This window comes from Hippichthys cyanospilos, chromosome 7, assembly GCF_059441005.1.
Source record: "Hippichthys cyanospilos isolate Australia breed blue-spotted pipefish chromosome 7, RoL_Hcya_1.0, whole genome shotgun sequence".
Taxonomy (NCBI): Eukaryota; Metazoa; Chordata; class Actinopteri; order Syngnathiformes; family Syngnathidae; genus Hippichthys; species Hippichthys cyanospilos.
Window position 1 is genome coordinate 8302951 of NC_142375.1, and position 20963 is coordinate 8323913.

At 38.1% G+C, this 20963-nt stretch overlaps 1 protein-coding gene across 1 annotated transcript; it reads right to left on the reverse strand.

The window, feature by feature from the left end:
* Positions 1-4083: 4083 nt before the first annotated feature.
* On the reverse strand, positions 4084-18581 carry vwa11 (von Willebrand factor A domain containing 11). Its single transcript, XM_088419168.1, has 17 exons — positions 18390-18581; positions 17051-17187; positions 16802-16946; positions 16545-16638; positions 16133-16261; positions 13173-13359; positions 12847-13016; positions 12560-12672; positions 12296-12412; positions 12044-12217; positions 11823-11955; positions 11534-11686; positions 9395-9487; positions 8723-8991; positions 6616-6749; positions 4598-4757; positions 4084-4464 (listed from the first exon to the last, which is right to left on the reverse strand). Exons 1-17 carry the CDS (start codon positions 18570-18572, stop codon positions 4084-4086), a joined length of 2772 nt encoding a protein of 923 aa, XP_088275294.1. The 5' UTR covers positions 18573-18581.
* Positions 18582-20963: the final 2382 nt, after the last annotated feature.

Genomic DNA, 20963 nt, shown 5'->3' on the forward strand with positions numbered 1-20963 from the left:
TATAAGGGATTTATTACAGTCTCTGAAAGCTAAAAGAATGCCCACAACATCATGTCATCTAGCCTGAATTAAGTACCTTGTTTTATGATGCTTGTTGAATGTGTACCAAATTTGCAAAATGAATTTATGCTTCATAAATAGTTTGAAATATTTGTTTGAAAGAACACTTTTAATATTTTTCTGTGGATAATTTCTTATTTATAATTATTTGTTTTTGAAGAAAGGTCTCGCACTTTTTTGATTATATTTTGTGGACAAATATTTATTAATAATTACGTTTTTTTTAATTCATTTTTTGATAACGGATCTCTTCTATGACCCAAAAGAGGAGACTTTGTATTGATTTTTTTTGGGGGGGTGGGGGCGGGGGGGGGGGGGGGGCAATACAAATAAAGTTTTGAAAGGTTCTAAAGAAAAACATCTGGCATCTTTTAACTCCTTCCCACAAAACAACACCTCTGTGTCAAACTTTGTTTTTGCTGTTTTTTTCGGTCTGAGACAGCGTATCTCATATTGACCAGCAGATGACGACAAGCATTAAGCCTGAGGGAGACCCGTATACAAAATCGTAAATTCTTGCACTTCTTGCAGCGTTAATTGGCTTAAAGCGGTCACATTATTTTCACCGAACTTCCTTGCAATCCAGCAGTCTGCCCACCGCTCACGGTCGCTGGTGCGGAATTCAAATGCTTTCCGCGAGTCTTTCATCATATGATCATAGTTAAAAAAAAGAAAGAAATACTGAATAAATGATCACATGCATGGGTGATATGTGTCACGCTCGAAGTGGCAAAGGGGTGAAACTACAGATTCAATTTCTCCGTGACCCCAAGAGACAGAAATTATGAGCATAAAAGTGCGTCTCTAGGATGGTTGGACATTAAATGGCAACTATTGTCCCTGCCACGCAAGCCGATTATCTCGTATTCATTGTTGTCAATAGGAAACGATGATTAAAAATCAATAGATGAGGCATACAGTAGGAGTTTATTGGACGGACCTGCACGTAGTTCTCTCGTATGATGCTTAATTTTATGCCTGCTGCTGATCAAACAGACTAAACCCGCCATGGCGATTCCTCCGTGTCTTGACAAAAAAACAAACTTCAGGGAAAAAAAATCCTTTACTGTGCACCTGTACAGGTGTGCAACTAATGCAAACCAAACGAGGACAACAAGCAAACTTATGAAAACAGGCAACCAGTTTGGCAGTAATTCATTGGCGATTAGATTTCTGGTTAAAAGGTGAAGTGACGAAGTTATAGTGCAATTTAAAATGAAGACAGTGAAAATTTAGACAGAATAAAGCGCCCTGGGATTTGCCTTATTGTTTCAAAAATATTGTTGTGATCGACAAAATAAGAAAACCAGCGGCAAGAGTGTCTTTCAGTCAATATCTACATTAATTTTCTTGACGAAATTCTGATTATTTAGGACTTGGTAAGCAGGAGTGTACTGTTGCGTGGGGTGCGTCATACGGGCTGGGCTGCAAGATGGCGCCTAACAGGCAGGGTTGGCCAGACACTGTTTGTATGCAGTGATGACCCAGAGACCTTTTGTGTAGTTGCGTGATGTGACAAAAAACAAATAATAACTTACTGGCAAGAACGATGTCTCTTAAATTATATGAAAACCCAAACTTGACACAATGAAATGGACATTTTGAAATAAATACAATTTCCATTTAAAAAAAAAAGCAAAATGTTGGATTTAAGTTACTATTCAAATGTATAACATTGTTAAGTCATTCAAGCGTGACGATAGGTGTGACTTTCAATATGACATACAGCATATTTGTTTACATGGTAACTGTGTACAATTCCACTTTGTATTGCAATTTGACGCGTTGCTAAACTGTGTCGTTTATAAAATTAGTGTGTATCTGTACGGTGTTTTGACTGCGGACACGGTACATCCAACGGAACAACTGGAAACTGGTCAACTGATCAAGAATAGCCGCTGATTGGTTTAGTCGCATTCGGTATTTAAAGACCCTATAACATGATATGTTATTCTTTCCATGGGGTAATATGTGCATCTAAATGATATTTGGCACTTTGTAGCTTCAATTTCTGATTGAATATGAGTTTATGCTACAAATATTTCTAACTAGGAAATAAAACGCCTTGTTTGCTCTTATCAATTGAGTCTTCATGGGAACCTAGTAGTCATAATAATAATTCTGAGTGAGTTATTTACCACTAACATTGATTGCCTAGCTGTGTGTTTTCAAACGCACATTTTGGTCACTTCACCATTTTCTCCAATAAAACAATGTCACTAATAAAAGAAATATTGTTTACTTGGCCGATTTGGTGCGAAATCTTTCCACCTCAAGTTCAGATCCAAAACGAAACTGAAAGATGTGAATAAAGTTGGTGTGTATATTCTCTCAAAGAGGCGGTGCGGGTAGGTGTAGAGGAGGTACAAATGGCCCTTGTCTTGCTTCTGACATCATCAGCGCACTTCAGGCCATTTTCATCTGCACGGGCGGGGCTGGTGCGAGAGCGCAGAATAAGCAAGGAATGCTTGAAAATCCATCAGTGAAAAAAAAAGACCTCTTTCGGAGTGTTTAGGGTGACAAATCCACATTAGAACATGGTTAAAAGCTCCATAAAGTTTTTTTTTTTTTTTCATGTTACATGTTTGACCAAGGGGGAACACTACCACAGTAATGCACGAGCATCAGAATTAATTTCCGAATGCGCACGACACTGCAATTTTTAAAAAAGGAGCATAAATATGGTCGGACAAACAGCAACTCAAAGTACATACACTCCAGCATGATTGGTGTGCTGGATAATGAATAGATACGTGAAAAGGAAAGAATTGGCCCCTCCTGAAAAAGCTCATACGGTGATGTTTGTTGACACAATTCTGGCACAATTTAATGTATTGAGGGGTGCTTTTATTCCTGAACTTTGATGGTGCAAAATTTTCAGATTTTTTTTCCTTTCCTTTTTCAATTTTCCGTATCTCACTGGTTCACTACTAATATGAGGGGAGCTGATTGACTACTGATATTAGTGAAACTATAAAATGTGAATGGCACTGATGGACTGTAATGGACCTTCAGCAAAACTCAAACAGTTGTACACATTATAATGACAACAGGATGAACATAGTTCATTTTGTCTTGATGACAATGGCACAGAAAAGGAAAACCAATCGCTTTTGGTTCATCCATTCAATCCGCAAAGTAAAAGACAATCTTGCCCATGTGCAGTGCTCTTTTTCTTAGTAAATTCGGATGTAGATCACGTTTCTTTTTCCCGCCTGGTGCTTTCTGAACCGTGGAATTGACCATGGTGCACGGCGGCAGAGCAGATTTTACAAGTCCTGCGTAAAGTTGGTGGACCGCCGCGCAACGTTTCAGCCATGACGTTGCGCAGCTCAGCAGATACGCAGATGTGGAACCAGTCTCAATCGTTAACATGCGCAGTATGTTGAATCCACGGATATAGTTTTCTCCCCAGCCTGTCATAAAGATAAGCATGCACGTCCCATGTCTTCCTATCCTGAGGATATTTGTTTGTTTACTGCAGCGGCTTGGACTGGCTAAAGGGGCTGCAATTCATTCTTGTGAGGGTGTGAATGAGATTATTATGCTGTCACTTTACAGTGATGTAGAATTTACCTCTGACTTCCTTGCACTAATTAAACCGGGTCCCAAGTGAACCGTGCAAACCATAACTGATGGAATTATGAAACTTTTTTAGGACAGCGGTTTGAATAATGCAACAACGCTGCGCACACAGATAGTGCGCTTAATGTGGGAGCGACACAAACAATGACATTGAGACAGACTTTTTAATGAAGGAAGGGGTGCGTACCAAACACTACGTCCGGGTACTCATGTGAGTAACTTGCGAAAAAAATTATGAGCACCCCTGGCAATATATGCTTTTTTGTTATGACCAGCATACACAAGGTTATTTAAAACATATACCTGCTGTCAAACTAGGTATGCACATTATCAATCTAAAATATTATTGCAGTATTCATCAATTTAAAAGCGTATTAAGCAGTCCAGCCTTTTTGTCCGAGTATTCAAATACAGTTGGAGAAACCAGATGCATGTGCTTCAGGTTCTTACAGTCCAAGCAGTTATCAAAAGGGATAACCATAAAGACATTGACGCACTTAAAGCAGTGTGGCCAGCAGATCGTTCAATAGAATGATAACACTTGCCAACATTGCCAACTTCATCAATGGCTACAAACTCAACAATTTGAGAGCAGCAGGAGGCGTTGTAGTTTGCTTGTATGCTAGGGGCACTCAGGGATGTGTATGATAGAGTCCCATCCCCCTGGCGGAGGGAAATGCTCTCGACCCCCGTTCCATTCCCATCTGTAAGGTTGGCAGACAGCTCCCACTCGAAAAGAGCACATTGAGACATATCACGGGGACAGTCCGCCGCCAAGACGCTGACCACCTCACACACAGGCTGAACAAAGTCTGTAATCTGAGGACAGGAGAAATGGAAAACGTACCATTGTGTATTTGATACTTAATGCAATGCATAGATAATAGTTTAAATGTATGTAATTACTCAACAAGTAATAACATATTTTGGATGAAAAAAATTGTTTCATTACCTTAGTAACGACAGACAATCTCACAACAGCGTAATTGGAATCAACACCATTAGATGATTTGGCTTCTAAAGTCACAGTGACATCAGTTCCTGATGGCGTGTCAGAATGAGGCGTAATGGTCAGAATTCCATCGGTATATATTCCGGTTGTCAGGGTAAGACTGTCAAGAAAACATAAAAAATGTCACCTAAAAACAATATTAACAACAAAATGAGATTTAGGCCAATTCTTGTAGTGCAGTCCGGTCCTCGAGAGCCATAATCCAGCCAGGTTTTCAATGTTTCTCTTCAACCAACATACTTGATTCAAATGACTAGCTAATCAGCATGCTCTGCAAAATCCTAATAACAACCCTGATCATTTGAATCAAGTGTGTTGGATGAAGGGAAACATTGAAAACAGGCCGCATTGTGGCTCTCGAGGACCAGACTTGGCCACCCCTGTTGTTGGTATTTTCTTCAATATGTTAACCAATTTTCACCTTATAAGTATAAAATGGTATAAGTATAAAATCATGAATCATTTTGAAATCTGAATCATTTTGAATGCCTACTTTTTTTGGGTTACGGGATCTACACTGTCATTTTTAAAGTTGCTACATGTTCTCCTTTAAAGGTCAAATGGTTTGTCATTGCCAGGTGCCCCTTAAAGATACCCCTCAAACAAGGTACATATTGGGAATTTTACAGTTTGGAAAGCAAACATTTACCTTCGGGTTTGTCTTTGCACTTACTCCTTATTAAAAAACAAATAACCTAAGGCAGTGGTTCTCAACCTTTTTTCATTGATGTACCCCCTGTGAAATATATTTTGAGTCAAGTACCCCTTAACCAGCGCAAAGCATTTTGGGGTTTTTAAAAAAAGGCCTAAATTATGCCATCAGGGCCTGATTTATGTATGTATTTATTTATTTATTTATTTATTTATTTATTTATTTATTTATTTTAGATCCTTTCAAACTTAATTTGCATTGGTCCAAAAAAAAGGAATCAACCTAAAGTTCCTCTTTTGGATCTTGGAAGAAATCTGTTGTAAGAAAGAAATATCTTAGTTTTAAGAATTTTTCCACAAAATAATCAATATAAAGTGTCAGACCTGTTTAAAAAAAACATTATGAATAAATATTTGTCCTCAGAAAATTATTAAACATAAAACGCCCTGTTTTTTTGGTTATAGTAGAGATCTGTTCACAAAAACAAATCATTAACCTACAGTAATTATTAATAAATATTTGTCCACAGAAAAATATTCAAGTTAAAGTGTCCTCTTTTGGGATCATGGTAGAGATGTGTTCACAAAAATGAAATTGAATAACTCACTGAACATAAAAATCATTAATTCAATAATTATTGTTAAAGGATTTTTGCATGTTTTGTTTTATTTAAAATCTCAAGTACCCCCTGAAATTCCTTCAAGTACCCCCATTAGTACCCCCCATTAGAGAATCACTGACCTAATGTACAGTATATATATAAGGTTCCCTCACTACTTTGAGCTACTTCATACTTGTGTGTTGCACAGCTGGTTAAGTCAGTATGACAAAATTTCCATAGCAAACATTCATCCGTTCATTTCTGCCATGCGGTCAGCTTCAATCGCAGTAACAACAGCAATTAAAGCTCTTAATGACTTAATTTCTCTTTTTTTTTAATCTCTTGATGGCACTAGTTACGAATACTGCACTTACTGTTTATTTTATTTGATGCTACAATTACCCGCATTCTCTGCACCACCTTCATTGAATAGTAATTACCACACTACTGGACGCTTTATATTTGCTTGATGACTCTCTGCAGTGTTTGCAAAGCTGTCACTATTTACAACTACTGCAGAAATTGTACCCTTACAGTATACAAAGTTTTCTATGCAGGTGGCATGTCTTGGGGTTTGCTGTTGATATTTATCACTGCAAAACTGGTATAGCTCCCGAGCACCGGAAGCCAATTCCTTTTGCGTTTTACACACATGTCCAATAAATAGGATTGCTTTTCTGATTCTAACATCATCCACAAACTCACCTCGGTGGATATGACATTGGAAAGCCTCTGTCATTTTTTCCACTAAAGGTAAATTTACCAGCTGGGCCCTGGGTCATCACACTGAAAGCAAGTTTGAAGACTTCCCCCGGCTCCACACTCCTGTCCACCGTTGCCTGAAATTCAGAGGTCAAACACTTTAGCAATACTGAACAGTATTTGTTTATTGTCTACCACAAACTCTAATGGTTTGTCTAAAATATATACAAAAACAGATTTTATTTACATGTGCTCCTCAACTTGCATTCAATCAAACGTGACAAAGACAAGATACTGTACTTAACATTCAGACTTATACACGTTCTTGTTTTTCTTGTTGACAAAGATATACACTCATTTTAAGTTTGACGCCTGCAACACATTCCCCAAAACCGGAGCGGCATGCGTTCATTGTGTTCCATCCCATTTTTTAAAAAAGTGGGCCTATGCCGATCAATCCAACTATCAATAGTATTGATACTATTATTGTTGATCGGCACTAACTTATTTATTTATTTGCTTTGGTTTTTCAGGCAATCTCTTTTTCGTGCATGTGCATGGGGCACACCTGCTGGCATTCCTTGCTATAGCTACACTTATTTCCTTTATTCAGATTTTTAGTTCCACTTTCAGGTTTTAGTGTTATCCTGCAGTACTTTGAGTCCAATCTCCATGTAAGCTTCTCCATATTCCTTTATTTGTTTTGTGTTGTTTTATTCACGCTAATTATAGAACTTCAATAATATTTTGACACGGTTAAGAACTCAACAAGAACGTTTAAAAAAAATTAAAATAGGACAACTGAACCTTGTGCAGTTTTTGTCCAATCCTTTAATCTTTACATCAAATACATTTTATGTTAAAGTGAGAAAAGAAAAAAAAAAATCAACATGGCACAACCACTTAGTTTTGACATCACCAGGGGGAGGAATATGACCCAAATATTGTCAAACTACTGGACAAGGGTTAAAATACCCTAATACTTCATGAACCATAAAGTACTGTACTTGCTATATGTATCAACGATACTGCCACTGGTATTTATTTGGTGTCAATCGATACCAAAAGCTCAAATCTTACACACACTTAAAAGTTCTTGTATATGCCATCAAAGTAAAGGGTAATGTCAAATTTCTAGTATTTGATACATTCAAATAGCCTGTTTATATGCAAGGACATTTAATCCTGTATATAGTACACGGTTTATGATCACTTCGACCTTGAACAGCGATGAATGGACATCATTATGACTCAGCGTTTGTGCCACTCATAAATGACATTCAAGTATATTCACATCTTTCACCACACCATTGTTTTGTTCTCGGTACAAAAGTGCGGTCCTGTGCTTTTGTATCGGCGTTTCATCATGTTTGTTTATCATCGCTTGTGCAGAGGCTACAGGTCGAGCAGGTGGTTGCACATCAGTAGTGTTACTTAAGGTGTTGAAAATGACCCTCTGATTTCTTCAATTGGAGAAGATAACCTTTTCAAAATAAGAGGCTCTGGCCACCTAAACCATAGAATTGAATTCAACTAATAGCATTTAAAATGTACAAGACGTTTGGTTGATTTACATATTTGATTTCCAATAAATGTCATATTTTGTACTTCATAATATGCCACAGATATTCAATGGGAGACTGCTGGCTGACCAATCTAATGCTAACACTTGACTATTAAGTCAGGCTATTGGGAATGATAACTTCACAGATGTGCACGTTACCCATTTCAGGGGCTTTAAAACATGCCTAGACCATAATAAATGCTGACTTTTGAACTTTCTGCAGATAACACTGAATATAGTCTCTGGCCTGGGGAACACAACATCTGTGATTTCTCCAAAAAACAATTAAAAATGTGTACTCTATTGAGCACAGAAAACCTTTCTACTTTTTGTCAGTTAATCTCAAATGAGTTTGGACCTAGAGAGCCAATGGTCTGTTTGAATAATCTTGGTATATCGTCTTCACTTTGCACTACAGAGTTTTAAGTTACATTTCTCTGATGTTGAGACAAAATCTCGTCGGTCACATTTTGTGAACATACATTTTCAAAAAATATATATGTTAGTCAGTCCACACGTATTGTGACATATCAAAGAGGTACTCACCTGGATGTTTACTTTGGAGACAGACAACTGAGTGGTGGATTGCCTCTGAAATGCACTATTTGACACTTTGTCAGTTCCTTTCAAGATGACAACAAACTCCCCTGCAGGCACTGCATCAACAGTCACCAGGATGTCTCCGTTGCCCATGTCACTTGCTGTACCATTGCTTTCAACTCCAGTTTTAGATACAACCAGGCCAACTTTTTCAACTGTGATGGACGATGGCCCTTTTCTTCCCATTATGGAGAGAATCAACTTGGCTGGCTGGCCTGGTAGAAAAGAAGGACTTATGGTGGGTAAATTCAAATTCATTCAACCGTAATTTGAATAACTTACCGCTGATTAAGTTACACAGTGATTTTCAATTAAATGTAGGTCATAACATGAACTTATTTTTGCCGCTGCTTTTATTTTAAATAAAAAATCTTGATTATTTGGTCACTACTTTGACTGCATGTCATGTGACACTTGGCAAGGTTAATTAAAAATTGATGTGAAGAAACCTTGCCTTTCCTTGCCTTCTGTCTGCTTTTACTGCACTTGTGTAAAAAGTATTCATTAAACTGAAAATTGATTTCAACGTGGTATATTATGCTTTTTTGGCTATCAAATATGGTAATAAGATTTTGAGAAGTTTATCATAGCAGATATGATTTATTGTGGGTACTGTACCAGCTTGTGGAAGCCCGCTGAGCACTGCATAACCTGGGTGAGGTCCTTTAAAGCTCTCCACAAAGTCATAGATAAATGTAATCGTACTTTGACCTGAAACACAACAACAGGCCCCACAGTAAGTTTTGCTACACGCACCAAAATAGATTTCTGTTTCGAAATGTCTTCATATGTTTTAAGAAACTCAGTTGAGTATTTGGAAAGATACTATAAAATCCAATCAAACTCAAATGTATGTGTTCATCTTTATGAGCCTTTCATGAAGACCGGCACTGAGTCAGCGTCTTTCGTGCCTCACGTGACATACACACACACACACACCTTAACAGTTATTTGTCTTTAAATTGCCTATACACAATATGTGTGTGTGCGTGTGTGTGTGCTCGCGTGCGTGTGTGTGCGCACCTGCACACACACGTGTGAGTATGTACTGAATAACGTATATAGATCATAGATAAGTACTGTATATGTACCATTTTTATTGGACCTGTAGGGCAAACCTAAAGAAAGACTGTGTTAGCCTAAAATCAGGCAAACCAGATTTCCCGTTTGAACTTGGTCAGTCCCAATTTTGAGCCATGCATCCCGATTCTCAACAGATTGCCCAAGCCCCATTGTTTTGTCACGATTTTACGTCGGGGGCGTCTCAATGTTCTGTTTTTTTTTTCCTTTTCTGTTCTTCACTTTTTTTTTTTAAGTCCATCAAGCCAACTGTTTGAGCTATGTTAATCACATAGTTGTCATAGCTATGTGTACAATAATTAATAATCCAATTAAAGAGGAATTTAAACTGTTTTTTTTGTTTTGTTTTGTTTTTCCACACGTCATTACGGAAATAGAACTACTTCCTGCTACCGTGTCGACAAATCACAGGAAATGCAGGTTTTGGGACAAAGAGAGATGTTTGTGCCATTTGATTTTCTCTTTTATGAACAAGGTTTTACCCCACAAAAAGTGCTCATATTCAAGGATTGTTAACTACATGCAGAAGCAAAAGAAACACAGTAGGACATTTCAAATGTCTACCGAAGTCATTCAATGCACTGGAAAACAATGACTAGTGTGTGAGCACACTGCAAGGCGGTACGTGGAAACATTTTCTTATTTATTCGACAAACCAAAATCAGGGGAGCCTCACGTGAACTCAACATGCAGGGGCAGGAGATACAAATTGGATTGCACTGGTACAACACCATGATTAGTCAAACAAAGTTTACCGATTTAGCATTTTTGAACGTCATTCGAGATTGCGTTTAGCACTAGTTTCAACACATCTTCCGGTCACCAGATTGACCAGTGATTGAATTTACTATCAACCATTTCTGGTGGGAATTTGTTGCATATTTCATTTTCAGGGAACTTGTCCTGTCCAGTTTTTACTTTTCAAAATCTGCTCACCTTACTCTAAAAGCTTTTTTGAGGAATACGTATAAATATAAAATATGTGATACAATTCCAATGGTTACCTTGGTAAAATCGCAATGAAAAGGCCTTGGAAAAACATTTTTTTAAATTCAATAATCTGTGAATAACACAATCTGTGTCAGATTATTGGCCGCACTTTTGGGTTTGAACCCGTACGTGAGGGACATCCGTCCATGTTGCGTCAATGACTTCATTTCTTGATTGGCGAACAATTTGTAGCATATTTTAAAATCCATTTGGTACCATGTTAATGGGTGTTAATATAAAAAAAAAGGCATAAATATCACAACCATCCATCCATTTTCTTGGTTGCTTGTCCCAACAAGAGTCAAGGTTTGAGAGATAAACAATCTATTACATTCACAAACACACCTCAGGGCAAATCAGGATGTCCAATATACCTACCAGGTAGGTTTTTAGGAATGTCGACATATCTGAAATGTGTCAAAATCTTTACTTTAAAATTCTCAAATTCTCAAAAATTGAAATGGTGCTTTTAATCAGGTGCAGCTTGTCTATGGATCTCAAACTGAAGTCGAATAAAGTTGGACTACCTCGGTGTACTGGTGTGTTTTTACTGTGCAGTAACTAGCCTTATAACTTGGTGCACCTAATAACACAGCACACCCTGTGTAGGGAAACCTCTGAAAACTAACGTGTTTATTGAGACTGTACTTCATAGTCCTAAAAGTACGTTAATTTAATGTTACTGACCTGTGACTTTAATTGTGTATGGTTGGTTAGACTTGATGTTGATTTTCCAGGACCCTGGTTGACTGTCTGAATTAAGAAGAATTCTCCTCAGGTTGCCCACAGTCTGTATTATTGCCAGCACACCAGTGGTCTCAGTATTACTTTGGCTCACACCTGGAGTGTGCAAGAATGTACTATTAGTCTACAGCTTGTGAAATAATGTAATCTCCAAGCATATTTGAAAGGCAGAAAATAACTCAAGGGACTTATTTGGCTTGGCCCACGAAGCAGTCGCCACTCCAGTTAATACCTGCAGGGTCGGTCAGTGTAAAAGCTAAGGATTCTCCCGTGATGTAGACGGTGATATTTTGTAGGGATTCATCCAACATAAAAGAGAATGTCTCCGGCTTCCCGGGACTCCTTGCACTCTGAAAAACTGTCACCTGAGGTATGCAGAGGATTATTTTTGACTGACTGGTTGTCTGCAATGGAACCCTCATTAATTTTTAGTAAGTCTTAATATTGTCTCACCAAAGCTGAAGTGGAGGTATCAAGGATCACATTTGTGGCGTGAGACAACTGACTCTTAGGCACCTGTATGGCCTGGCCTCCTGAAGCCAGAGCCAGATCCTTATAGTCATTAAATGAAGCAGCCTTAACCGAACGGCGGCGTCTTCTCTTATTTGTGGTGAGGTAAAATGACACCTGCCAAGATCAAGAATACTGTAGACCATTAAAAAATAGCTGAGGTCTTTGAACAGGAAATGTTCATGAGGTACAAACCGTTGACTTGGTGCTTCTGATGAGGGCCACAATGGTGCTCTTAAGGTGGATGTCTTTTGCTGTAGCGTCTGTGAAAACATAGATGTAGGAGGAGGCAGGAGAACCCGTGAGAGCCAACTGGTGAGAAAAAAACACAACAAAAACAATAGAAAACGGACTGGTTCATTTATGCTAAAATATCACAGGCCCCATACTGCAATGCAATTTAGCACTATTTTTAACAATGCCAACTCAATGCTGAAACTCATTATTCCTCTTAATTACCTGAAGTCCTGACAAACACATCTCGGGTAGGTCACCACCGCCTGTGGCTTTTATCTTCGAAATGACTGTTTTCATTTTGTTAGGGTCTGATGTCCTGAATAAAGGTCCAAAATCTACATAGAAAGCACAATGTGTAATTGATACAAATTTTTTAGTCTTATGTAACTTTTAAACGTGTAAAACATATTTGTGATGACATTATCATTAAGCTGGTTTTAAAATGTCAGGCAATAAGGTGGATATCGCCTTGAAAAAATAATAAATAATAATAATGAATAAAATCTTACGTGGATCATTGAAAGTAACCAAAATGTACTCTGATGGCTCATCTTGTGTTCCTTTTTTGCTGTCAATGATTTTGAAGACAGCTTTTCTGGCTTCATCAATGTCATCTGACATGCTGGCAGTATTATCAATGACAAAACACACCACAGAAGAACGGGCGATCCCCATCAACCTATGATAAAGAAATACAACCTGTAAGACGAACAAAGGAACCACAAAAAAAACTAAAGAAAAATGTCATAACATTTTCGCGTCGGACACACAAGAACAGACAATCCCACATATCTCAAAAGAAGAGACTGTCATTTTGTTATTCTGATCCTTTCACCTTAAGAAGTCATTGTTCCCCACAGTCAAGCGGATATCCTCCAGCAGCTGGAGAGTGGCGGCAGTGGCAGCATTTACAGCAGCATTGTGCAATGCCACATTGTCAGAACGGCGCTCATCCTTGCTGATTCCTCCTCGAGGAACTGTTGCGCTCGTGAGATCAGCTTCACCTCCATGGCTGCATTTACCTGCCACAAGTAAAGGACAAGAATGAAGTGGAATTGCTCCATGATGCAAAGTGTTTTTTGGTGTTCATATATGCTGCTGTTTCCTGACTGGGATTGATCAGATAAGGAAAAATATATGATAATGACTTAAATGTCAAGCGGCTCATCTTGTCAGCTCAATCGGTGTCAAAGATTTACGTTCGTATTAATGATGGACCTGGTAGCACATCAGTGCATGCATCAAGCTCTTGGAGCGAAAGCCGTGTCCATGTGCACTTTAACTCTTTCAGTGCTATGGACGAGAATTTTTATAATGTAAACTACTTAGGTTGTGTGCCTGTGAGAAGAACTCTTATCCACTTGTTTGTTTCCAATGAATGGATAGATGACACTCATGGCCAGCGCTCCTCTTAATATTATATTAATATTGATATTAGGAGAATTGATGACTGTTGTAAAGTAGTTATGTACAGTACGCAAATAGTATTTTTCCATCAAAACCACACTTTCACTGTTTTTGTTCATGTTTATCAAAGGGAAAGAGATGTTTGAGATGTTTCAGATGCTACCGAAAGAACTTTTTGTGTCAGTCACTGTTGTGCAGAAAACATCTTCACGAAAAAGCTAATTTTCTTCTTTTGTCCAAAATAGCTTGGTGTCACTCAAATAACCTATTTTCAAACAGTGATTACACAGGAACGGAATATGGTAGAATCTTAATTTCTTTTTTTATGTAAAGGATAGAATCCAATCTTTCATAGGGTACTATCAATGTCTACATAGTCAGACAATAGAATATTCTTAGGGCGGCATGGCTCGGTGGTAGAGTGGTCGTCCGTCTCCCAGCTGAGTGGCTGTGGGTTCAATCCCCCGACCATCAAGACCATGTCAAAGTGTCCTTGAGCAAGACACTGAACCCGCAATTGCTCCTGATGCTGCATCGTCAGTAGGTTGATGACTAGTTAGTGTAAAGCGCTTTAAGTACCCAAGGTAGAAAAGCGCTATATAAGTGAAAGTCCATTTACCATATATTCTGTCTGCCTTGAAAAATGTGTCAAAATGCTTGAAATTGGCTGGCACTCTAGGAGTTACCTTCTCAGAGAACACTTGGCAATGAAAGAGTTCATTAAAATATGAACGATAGAGTCAATTGTGCTGGATCGCATGACCGATACAGTCACTGTATTGCTCAATCGGTACCTGTAACTGAGGCGCCAACATTTACAAGGAAGCGCACTTGACAGCAATTGTGTGTATGTTTAGTGAATCTTAAATCTTTCTATTGTTTCCTTCAAGGTAGTATGCTAAGCATCCCAAAAGAATAACAAGGATTCTTGTTTTCTGGGCCCCTTTTGATCTCATTTTGGCAAATAAGGCATGTTTGGTAGCTTGAAAAGTCATAGGAAGTACCAGCATGTAAACTGAGGAATGAGGACTTAGGAAGTCATACCGACTGTCAAGTCTCTGTGTCAGATTGAGTGGGTGGTGCCCTTTGGCACAAGTCTGCTGACAATTGCAATCAACCGCCTTTAAAAGGGCATCCGTGGCTGTTGCCGGGTTATTCACTTGCTCTCTGTTGTTGCATGCTTATGTTTTTCTTACCTGCTTTATTGTTTTGATTAGTGATGTCACATCACTGATGTGACGTTCGCGAATGAGCCTGGTCTTTTGTACGGCTCTTCACTGTGAACGATAGGCCTTGAGTTCACCCCACCTCCTCACCGTTCACTCTCCGCCCACCACTCACCTCTGCAGAATGTGACTTCTGCTGAGCGTGCCATTGAAGCATATTCGTGCCAGACAGTTGCATGTTTTTTGTTTTTTTTTTTTAAATCAAAGAAGCAAGCGCAAAAAAAGTCACACAGGGACCAAGTGCAGAGAAAAGGAAGGGACTGCGAGAGGTGGAGCAATGCAGCTGCCAAAGATGCCCTGTCAACATGAGTGGCTATAAAATGGCATTGATTTTAAGTATAAAACGTTGGTATATATATATATATATATATATATATATATATATATATATATATATATATATATATATATATATATATATATATATATATACCGTATATAAAAAGAGCCAGTCTTTTGAAAGTCTCATTTTAGTGAACGGTTCTGCCCTTAAGTTGCATTAGGTTGTTCATCACTGTGTGATGGATGGATGGGTTCATGAATTAGAAGTTCCCTTTAAAGAGCCAAAAGTCATCACCGGTAATATTCGCTTTACTTAGGTGTGGCTTGTTTTTCGCTAGTCTTGGTTTTGTTTTCCTTGCATTTTTGCAAGGGGCCTTTGGTTAGTTAACATCCCCTTGCGTGTGCAAACCCCATTTGTTACTTTGTCCTGGCATTTTATGCAAGAGCCTTTTGTTGCGCCTTTTGTGTGCACTTCTTGTTCAATAGTTCAGGGATCTGCATTTACTTTGCTGACGATGCCTTACTGAAATAAGAGAAAAGAAATGAGCCACAATACTGTTGATGGTCTTTTCTATTCAAGATGGCATTTGAGGCAAGGGTCTCTTCCTCCACGTTTCCAAAATAGCAAGCGTCATTGTATTGGAATAACCGTTGCTGTACTATCAGTAGAATATCCTTGCCTTTACATTTAAAAAAGTTACATGTTTCCATTCTTTCTACATTTGTACATTCCAGTATTGGTACAAAAATATTCTTAGGTTATTGTTTCCACTTTCATTTTTATTTCCACTCCTTGGAAGATTCTAATGCAAAGAAGGCACGTCGTACAGTTTTCGTTAATTTTGGTTTGGGATTAAAAATGTGTGTTTGATGATGATACCTTGAGGCTTGTCAGCAGAAAAGATGCCCATGTAGCCAGAAGTTAGTTTCTTTTCCTTCAGGATGTTTTGAAGGATTGGGTTCGGGCACGTTCCTGTGGCACAGTCACTGCAGGTGGCGGTATCAATATCTGCCGGGTCAGGAGAGTATCAGATAATATACTTTTGTTAATTCTGTAACAAGCAATCTTGCATATTAATTTAAATCATTGCTCAACATAAGGCATAAGATTATTTTCTTCTCTCCTCCAGGAAGAAATATTACCCAACTTATTTACATAATGTAGTCATTATGACCTCCTACCCAACCCAGTGTTTCGTAAAGTCATTTTGAAGTAATTATGACAGCGGTAGTAAAAAACACGAGCACACACAAGCACACATATACACACAAGCACTCATACAAACACATACCTGCCAGGTTTTCCAAAGAAAGGTCAGGGCGTATGAGAGCGACATATGGTTCTTTATAGCCCAACTCTACCCAGTTACTATGACTATAGAAGTCCTGTCGGTACATAAAAAAGAAAAAAAAAAAGTTGTTACATTTAAGTGTGAAACTTTATTTTATAGTTTTCATTTTTCTATAGCTTTCCCAAATTGTGACTGCATCTTCTCAATTATCTGTAAAACGCACACATAAATTAATGTTGGTACTCCGCTCCCCTTACCTGTAATGTATGAAGTATTCGACCCATTGTTTCCCTGGCAGCCTTGAAGTTTTCAGTGCGAATATTAGCCTTAATGGATGCCATACCCTGTGTAATGAGACTACGTCCCTCCGAAAAGGTCTCAGAATTGAAATGATGCGGGGCACTGAAAGCATGTTGACCTCAAGTTAATGGGTTTCAAAGCAGAACAAGATTCATCATATAAATGGATCACTGTACTAATGATTAGTTCCATCGACTCAAACCCACCTGTGTGCAAAATTCCGATCTACAAGTCCATTTTGGCTGTAAACTTCTTGTAAAGCAGAGTGGAACTTCACTCCTGACACAGCACCAGTAGCTGTTGGGCCAAGACAGGCCTGGACCAGTTCCCCAGGAGAAGAGCCCTACATCAAAGGTAATTGGCTGTCTCTCACAGACTCGAAAAATAAATGAAGGGCAGTGACAATCTGAGTGTAATTTCCTCTTTCCGTTTTCAGTTATCATTTCAAAATACTTACATGAAAACTGACGGATTTTTGTCGTTAGAGGAATACCAGAATAATGTAATTAATTTCATTTAGAGGGACCATGATTTAATAACACCAAGAGAGCAAAAAAAAAAAAAAACCCTACAATAATGAACAAAAAAATATTGTCATACATTATTGTTCATATAATAGTAGTCTAATCAGTAATTCTATCACGCGTAGTGTGCGTCCTTCAAAATCATTCCATACTCTAAGTTCTCCACTAGATGCTGATAGATCTTCAAGATTTACCTTTTAATATTTATATTTTTAAAATTCAATTTAAAATTTAAAGTGGTCAACAAACATTATTCTGACATCTTGGACTTTGGGTAACTGCTTAAGACTCACATTTTATAGAAGGGTTTTGTTGATGCCACCATTTCATTCATCTTTTTAGATGCATTCATTTGTGTTTTAAAATGAATTTATTTTTTACTATCCCTGCGTCAGCTCTACTGGTCTCATAATGGTCCGTTGGCATTCAGCAGCAAGAAGTTGGTTATAATTTATCTCCAGACGTAAACCCAATAGGGCCTAGGTTTTTTGTGTGAATTGAAATGAAAGGATTTTTGATTAGATATTTAGTCTTATTCACTCTGTTCTGTTCCATTACTTTGATGCACATACAGCAATGCTATCTTCAAGTTGTTTCTCTGATTCAAATGCTAATGTTCATCTTTTGATACCAGACCCATATGTTTAGTTTAAACCAAACATAAAAGAATTGGCTTCACAATTTGAATACGTTTGGGGGTTTGTATGTGTCTGAATATGAGGCTTGACATATTTTGCGTCACATTTTTTTTCGGTAAATTTTGGAGTTTGCGTTTTATATCAATAGATGGAATCGCTAAACTGAGAATTCCGCCCCTGCCGATGGTCCCAAATGGTTCATGACCTGATACAAAATTATTTGGCGAATAGTCTGTGTTAATGCAATAAAATTCAATCAAACTATACCCTGGGTATATGCCAACACAATGCTTTTTCTTAAGCTCCAGAGCAGACCAGCAAATGAAACACTTCGGATGTGTGTGACTTTTTGCGTTCCGTGCAAAAAACCCCTTCTTTCCTACCGTCGGTTTGAACTCATGACCAGAAGCCTCAGCGACGGCTCGACATGTTTCAGTCACTTTTTGCAGCAGGGCTGTTCCTGTAATGCTGATATGAGTGGATACTCCACCCCCGATGGGGACAAAGGCCACAGTGGCCCCAGATAGGAGCAAGACAAGAAGCGGAGAACCCAACCCTGATGCCATGATCCCTCTGGAGAGGAAATAAAAAATGAATTGTGTCAAAAAATGAAAGAGTTCACAGGTCAAGAACCATTGTACACAACTCATTGCTCTCAAATGCCACCCCCAACCAGATGGCTGCAGTTTCCGAGTTTGTATTTCTTTAATTGGTTGTTTGTTTAAACAAAAGCCCAATTTGTACAATACTTGTACATTTAGATTGTAAAAATCATTCACACTGAATAAAGAAAGCTAACTGATTATTTATTTATTCCGAGTGTCACGTAAAAAGGTGACAAATTTCATTTCCAAATGATTAAAACGTGTTAAAATGACATATTTAACATTTTCCATGCCACCAATGCAGATCTCCAAAAGTAAATCCAAAGGATGTAAAGGAACTTTTTTTCAGTGTATACAAAGTATAACTTCTGAAAAAAAAAAAAAGTATCTCTACAGTCTTTATTATTATTTCATCAAATGTATTTGTATACTTATGAATCGCTTGCTTTTCAAATTGAAACAAAGAAAATAAATATGACTGTACCTTGTCATGTCACCTCTGATAGCTTCAATGACTTAGAAGTTTATGTTGCACCACCACCATGAAAAGTATGTTATATGGACAGAAGGTGGAGCCAAAAGGGGCACTTGACTGGGCTGAACATTGACATTTATGCTGTCTGTAAGGTTTGTGTCTAAAAATGTTGTTAACGCCTAAGGAGTGTTTGGAAAATCACTCTTAACGCTCTTAACGCATTTCAACAACGCTCTGACTAAAGGCTGTGGGCTGAGGCCTCGTTTTTAAGTGAAGTTTTGAAGTTATTTTTTTATGATGTTTTTGTTTTGACACTTGTAGTTCTTTAACATTTTCCCCAAATAAAGTTTTAAAGTTCATGAAACATGCAGGCAACATAACTGCTTACAATGTCAGTTAGACCTACCGCACATAAAGCGAGAAATCACGTGATATCCAGCGAATCGCAGGTGTGACTAGACATGTCCATTTTATGTTGTATTAGGTGGATGAAAATTAAATCTAATATGAACACTGTTAATGTTGAAGATGAAATGATCACTGTGATTGGTCCTACCCCCGCACATGCAATTCAGATTTGGAGTGACTTTGGACAGTGGAGGTGTTGCTTTTCTATACCGTCCATAGACCCAGCCATCCATTTTCTGGACCGCTTGTCTTCACTAGGGTCGCAAGCTTCCTGGTGCCTATCCCAGCTGTCTTTAGACAGTAAGTGGGGTACAGTGTGAACTGGTCGCCAGCAAATAGAAGGGCACAAAGAGACAAATGATCCTTCACACTCACAAACACACCTAAGGGCAATTTTAGAGTGTCCAATATGCCTATCATGCATATTTTGGGATTGTGGGAGGAAAACTTAGAACCCAGAGAAAACCTACGGGGGCACAGGCACATATGAGAACTATACTTCCACCGTGCCATCCACTTATGAATTCTGTTGAATGCAAAAACAAAACTGTTGGATCATCAAAGCAATCATTTTCATTGTGTGGCTTGTGTGTCTTAAAAGCCTTAACAAAGATAAACTGATTTTAGGCCTTATAATCCGGGGCCTTATACAGTGCATACACTGTGAGTTTTCATTTTTGGGGGACAAAAAAAAAAAAAAACAAACATAATTGCCATGTCAATTCTTCAATTTTTACCTCTGCATTTCAGTTATAAATGTATTCTTTTTTTTACATTTTCTCTTTATAATACCCTATTTGACATTTTTATATGCAATATTGTATCCAATTTTTAAGCAATTTATATGGGGACAAGGAACGAAAACCGTGAGTTTTTGTGAAAGACAGCACAATTTTATCAAATAAATCCAGAAACTGTTTTTAAATAAACAAAACAAAATCCAACACCACCATTTTGCTGCAATCAAGAGTTAATGTTTACCAGTCATCAGATAGTACTGTCCACAAATCATCATTTTGTATTAATAAAGTTTGACTGATTTTTGCTGCCATTCCCTTTAGTGCAGCTCCATCTAGCAAATACATAATGCAAGCCCAGCCACTACTGTAGCTTCTATTCTATGCGCCTTATAATGTGGTGCGCCCTATGTATGAAAGTGATTTTTTTTTTTTTTTTTTTTTTACAATAGGCCATTCATAGAAGGTGCGCTTTATAATTTGGTGCATCTCATAGTGCGGAACATACGGTAATATCCATCAGTTTTCCCATTGAAGTGGCGATTACACCGACAAATTCAATTAATAGACAAAATCTACTGTTGTCGAATGTAGTCCGTCATTTGAAAAAAAAATGGGTCATTCGGTGGTACAACGGCAAACTGTCAGTCCTTCAGAAATGTTACAGACCTCCTCCAGGCGGTCAATAGCAAACTGCAAGAATCATATTTTGATTCCCTGAGTAAAATTCCT

Excerpts from the sequence above, each read along its gene's own strand:
- vwa11 (XM_088419168.1), bottom strand. The coding sequence starts at position 18,572 with ATGGCATCAGGGTTGGGTTCTCCGCTTCTTGTCTTGCTCCTATCTGGG. Across the intron at positions 9,488-11,533 it reads ATACACAATTAAAGTCACAG|GTCAAAGTACGATTACATTT; the intron begins GTCAGTAACATT and ends GTTGTGTTTCAG. Across the intron at positions 8,992-9,394 it reads CAGCGGGCTTCCACAAGCTG|GCCAGCCAGCCAAGTTGATT; the intron begins GTACAGTACCCA and ends CTTTTCTACCAG.